This window comes from Abrus precatorius, unplaced genomic scaffold (assembly GCF_003935025.1).
Source record: "Abrus precatorius isolate BTA unplaced genomic scaffold, Abrus_2018 Scaffold11, whole genome shotgun sequence".
Taxonomy (NCBI): Eukaryota; Viridiplantae; Streptophyta; class Magnoliopsida; order Fabales; family Fabaceae; genus Abrus; species Abrus precatorius.
In genome coordinates, this window is record NW_020874303.1 from 18,932,868 (window position 1) to 18,938,353 (window position 5,486).

Genomic DNA, 5,486 nt, shown 5'->3' on the forward strand with positions numbered 1-5,486 from the left:
CAAGAATTTCTCTCTTATCTTTGTTGTTAATTTGAGTGGAATGATATATTCGCAATGACAGTCTTCTGCTCCACTAGCTCGCTATTTATACTACTGAAGGCTGAATGTCTTTCCAAACAGCAACAATAATAGAGAAAAACAAAAGAGGCCCACGTTGGTTTTAATTTAACGTAAGGGCTAAGGCCTAAGAAGTAACTTTTTCCATTTCACAAAAGTTTTTAGAATATTTATTTTATTATTTTGTATTTTCTTTTTAATGCCTTTTTACACTAAAGAACTAAAATAAATGTCATGCTAAATAAAAAATTAATAAGAGGTTTTTAAACTATTAAAAATTTAAATATTTAATTTCTACAATTTCAAGAAATAATTAGAAATTATAATTGTTTCCTTCATTTGTAATTGAGTAATAGAAGCCAGACTCTGATTCTGGTGGTGCCCTTTAAAGCTAGAGAAAAGTAATTTACTCTTTAACACCTCCACGATGATTAATGAAGCACCATCGTTCACACTTGGGTCATAACTTGCACATGTACAGTGTATTGGCAAACGACAAAAGAAAAGCACCTAACGCGTTGGTGCATGAAAGTCAAAACTTGGGTTTTTATTTTATTTTAGTGGATGCGTAGTTTAATTTATTTTGAAATAATTATAATTTGTTTTGTTAATACATTTTATATACTTTTAAAAAATAAATAACTATTTCTTTAAATTCAAACTGAATTAGATATGATACTGCATCTTTTTCTTAATCACATTATTTAAAATATTTATCATTTTTTTTTCCTTTTTTACTTATCCTTTCTCATGTCAAGATGTATACAGCCTTGCATAATGAAATGATAAATTTTCTATTGACAATTAATAATGAGGTTACTCAACATGATAATTTTTTATAGTAAATTTGCTTTACTGATTTAACCTGTATTATTTTCTTTTAAAAAAGTATCACTTTACCACTTTCTTATTTTTATTCATTTTAAGTAAATGTTTTAATTTTATTTTTTTTATGGTTTAATTTGAATCTAATCTGGATTGTACATCTAGATGTGGTAGGCGAATCTACCACTAGAGATTTTATACATGTATAAAAACTCAAACCTAAGATCTTACTTAAATAATAACAAGTCGTTTGCCACTTAAACTAATATCTGTTGATAATTTTCTTCTCATACTTTAAAAATGTCTCATTTACATTAACAATTTTTTTAAAAGGTTTAGTTGTATATTTTTATTTTAAAATAACTCCAATCTACTTTACTTTTTTCTTCTTTTATAAATATTTATTACAAAATTATCCAAATTAAACATAAATATGATTAATTCACTTTAAAAAAAACATGCATAATACATAATGTGTATTTTACTTGCAAATCTGTCTTTAATTATAACTCTTTTCATATCATTTTCAATGTCTTTCATCTATTTTAGTTTATCTTAAAATATTTATCACTTTAAATAACTAACAAAGTATTAGCTAATTTTTAAAATAATACTCATAACTATTGTTATTTACTTAAATATTCAAGAAATTTCACAACAATATAAATAATTTCAAATTGAGGGATTAATGTTTGTCTTTAAGTTTAGTACCACTCTTTCTCCCTGATGGTGGGACGCGGGAATTGCAGGATTCTGTCCCAAAAATTACATGGCACGTAACTCACAAAAGAATATTTGAAAGTTACTCTCGCTTAGGTGAATTTGGCACACGACTTCCTTGTCCACTACCTTCATAGCGTAGAAGGAGGTGAGGTCATCGTAGAAGTCCTCCATGGCAAAGTCACGAGGCGGTAGAGGTAGACTGTACCAATATTGTCAACCCCGATGCGAGGAGGAGGTGAAAGTTGTAGAAGATGAGGCTAAACTTGCAGTAGAAGTTGCTGAGCAAATGGTGGAGTAGGGGAAGCAAGAGGAGTGGTGGGGCTTAATGGAGAGGCTTTTTGATGAAGAGGAAGAAAGGAGACATGACTGAAGTGGAATTCACATGCTCCGAGCTCACTACATATTCATAGAAATAAAGAAGAATTGTAGCTGAGAAGGAGTTATGCAACTGCATCGTCACTTAAACAGAAAAAGTAATGGGTCATATTCGCTTAAGTTAAAATTGCTTGCAAATGTTTCTCTATCTACCGTGAATTACGTAGCTAAAATTGATTTCTTGTCTTAATATTTTTATGTTTAACAAAAGGATACTGCATAAGATTTTTCCAAACAGCTTTCTTTTTATAATTTCACTCTCAACAACTTTTTTTGCTATTAACTCTCAATAACTTGATGTAACACAGTACCAGAAATCTCAATTTCTTTTTTCATCAATAATAAGCCTGAAGCCCAACCAATATGAAAGAGATGATTTGGGCCTAACATATCATGTTGACAAATATTTTAGCCCATTCTGAAACTGAACAATATTGGCATGGCTGCACGAATATGGCATTCAAAATTCTAAATCTCTCTTCAGACCCCAAAAAAAAAAAAAAAAAAAAAGACGATTCTAAATTTCTGTGTTAGTTGGACATGCCTGAGAAGATTACCTTATTTAGGATTCTAAATACGTGTATAAATAACTTAGTAGTCTCTACACGTATTATATATATATATATTTAAAGGTTACCAGTATATCCTCTGACAAAGATAACAAGAGAAGCCTTAATCCAACAGGAGATGATGACTATAGCTACTTTGACAACGAAGATAATTGCTATGAAATCTTTCTGTAACAAGATTAGACAAAAGCAAAAGGAGATTTGACAAAAAAAAAAAAAATTGACAAAAGAAGAAGAAGACTTGACAAAAAAAAAAGATTTGACAAAAACGAAAGGAGATTTGACAAAAATAAAAAAAATGACAAAAGAATAATTTATTATCAAAAGAAATCTTAGAATAGGAGTTTTTTATTCTATAAATTGTAAGCTCTACCTCATTTGAAGACACGAGCAAATTACCAACCTCAATAGTTTTAAGAAAAATCTCTTAAAAATTTTCATTGTAAGATTTCAATTTCTTTGAAAGATTGTACAAGAAGTCTCACCATACTTTTAAGTTTTATCAAGTTTTCAATATATTTTAAGTTTTATCATCATCATGTTTAAGTTTTTGCTCTTAAATCGAAACTATATATATATATATTATAAAATAAATGTATTTAAATTTAAATTTAAAAAAATATTTTAACTTAACTTTGTAACCAGCACTAATCAAAATAATAATTTCAAAATATATTTATTTTAAATTTATTAAATATTATAAGTTTTATATAAACAAATATTTTCTAAAAAAAATTTAAAATTTTATATAAAATAATAAAAGAATGTAACAATTTTTATCTTCAAATTTTAGAATAGATTAACAAAAATAAAAATTATTACAGAGAAAGAGAGTGTAACGTACATATTATATTTAGTTTTTTATGTAATAATTAATATATAAATATATTCTTAGTTTTTTATTTAATAAAATTTAACATGTTAATTTAAGCTTTTATAAGTTTAAATTTGTTAAAACATGCCTAAAATATGTGGTACTATTTTTGTATTTTCGTTTGAAAAAAAATAATTTGCTTAAGTAAAAATGAAAAAATACGGAATGAGAGTAATGTTACGAGAGTTATGTTCGCGCAAAAAAGTGAGAGGATCCCGATCTCTTAAAAAGCTAACGAATCTGTCGCCGTTTGAACTAAAGAAAGAGCTCGAAACTAAGTAGCTAACACACACACACACACTCTAACCATAATCAAGATAATTAAACTACATTTACACTACACTCTTCATCACTCACGTGCCGCGTGGTAACCAGAAAAACAAAAACATTACAACCTTTTATTCTGCTACACTTAGTAATGAAGAAGAGTAACTAACATGCTTCGTTTTATTCGCAAACCAAATCAGGATCAAAGGCCGAGGAAAACCCTTCCAAACAGGAAATCTCGTTCACCCAATCATCACAGAAGATTGTCGGCAACGAAGATGAAGAAAAAGACTCTATCTTTGGCAATTACAGCTTCTGGGTAGCGCGAGTCTTGGACTTGTCCCTCTTCATCGTTTGACACATGGCTTGAATTTTAGCATCCACTGAGCTCTTCAAAGCACTCAAACTCGTGGATTCATCTCCAAATCCATGAGGGAAATTTAAACGCGCGTATTCACCTCGGAGTTTATAAGCGGCACGATCGTACGCATAAGCTGCAGCTTCAGGAGTGTCGTGAGTGCCCAACCACACCCTCATTCTGTTCTGAGGAACTCTAATCTCTGCCACCCATTTTCCCCACTGTCTCTGTCTCACTCCCCTGTACCCTTTTTTCGAGGAATTGGGAACTAAAGAACCATTCAACTTGCTTTCTTCATACAACTTTTCTAGAATATCTCTTTGGCGGTGGTACACTGAACACCCGAAAGAGCCTGAAGGCATAGAACTGCTGGTAACAGTAGTAGTGGAATTTGATGGGGGGTAATGAGAGAAAGTGGAGTGGAGAGTGTTTGATCCGTTCATGTCTGATAATAATAAACATGACCCGTTATCAACACCAGCATGTTCTGCGTTTCTTTCTTGCGTTGCTTCCGTTGTTTCATCGACTTGAGAGGTGATTTTTTCTCCCAAGGAAGAGCAAAGGATGAATGATATGTAGAATGAAGGAAGAGTAGAGGTTACTCTTGCTTAAGAGCAACAGAACAAGATAGTTATTAGTTGAAGAAACATGAAGAGAGCACGAGATAGAAGAAGCATCGGAAGAAGAAAATAATGTGTTGTTAGTTTAAGAGAGCCATGACGCAATGTTCGACGGGAACCATGAGTGAGCCTCACTCTCTGCTTCTCTCGCCCATTGGGCGATGGATGCTCACCATCATCGACGTAATGCTTGTGAATGGAGGAGAGACAAAAGGTGTCAACGAAGGCGGAGTTGTGGTCTTGTGGAGATAGGGGCCCTCGACTCATGAGTTATATGTTATAGGTTTTATGAATGACCTAATGCAATTGAATTTTAAATGAGAAAAAAATTATGAATTCTAAACCGAAGAGGGCTCGACCATGTCATAAGTGAAAAATATTAAAATTAGATTAATTGAAGTTAAGTATATAACATGGCCAGGTTAGGGTTTGGGTGATTGGATTTCCATTTTTATAACTGAAAACCAAGAAATGAATATCTATATCCATTTATACTCTTACTGTAGACTGTCCGCTCATGAATAAACTTGAGGTCCCCCAATTTTTTCAAAAATAAAAAACATTATGCTCTAAAAGAAATATCAAATATTTAAAATGTTAAGATAGCAAAGTATTTATAAATTGGTTAAATTTTACTTTCAACAAGGAAAAGGGGGAGCGAACTTTAAATTATAGTTGTTGGATGATATCTTTTGAATATTAAAATAGAATGATAAAAAAAAACTCCACACATATAAGATAAATAATAAAAATAATTAATATATAACGTTGCGTAGGATTTGGACTTTTGAGGTTTAAATGATGGAACCGATAATTAA

The 5,486-nt window shown here is 30.8% G+C and overlaps 1 protein-coding gene across 1 annotated transcript; it reads right to left on the reverse strand.

Annotated features, from left to right (window-relative positions):
* Window positions 1-3,996: 3,996 nt before the first annotated feature.
* LOC113855756 (ethylene-responsive transcription factor ERF061-like) lies at window positions 3,997-4,935 on the reverse strand. The gene is made up of 2 exons (XM_027487387.1): window positions 4,788-4,935; window positions 3,997-4,655 (listed from the first exon to the last, which is right to left on the reverse strand). The coding sequence occupies exons 1-2, from the start codon at window positions 4,933-4,935 to the stop codon at window positions 3,997-3,999; spliced, it is 807 nt and encodes a 268-aa protein (XP_027343188.1).
* Window positions 4,936-5,486: the final 551 nt, after the last annotated feature.

Coding starts and splice junctions, on each gene's coding strand:
- LOC113855756 (XM_027487387.1), bottom strand. CDS start 4,935: ATGAGTCGAGGGCCCCTATCTCCACAAGACCACAACTCCGCCTTCGTT. Junction 4,656..4,787: donor GAGAGTGAGGCTCACTCATG/GTTCCCGTCGAA, acceptor GTTGCTCTTAAG/CAAGAGTAACCTCTACTCTT.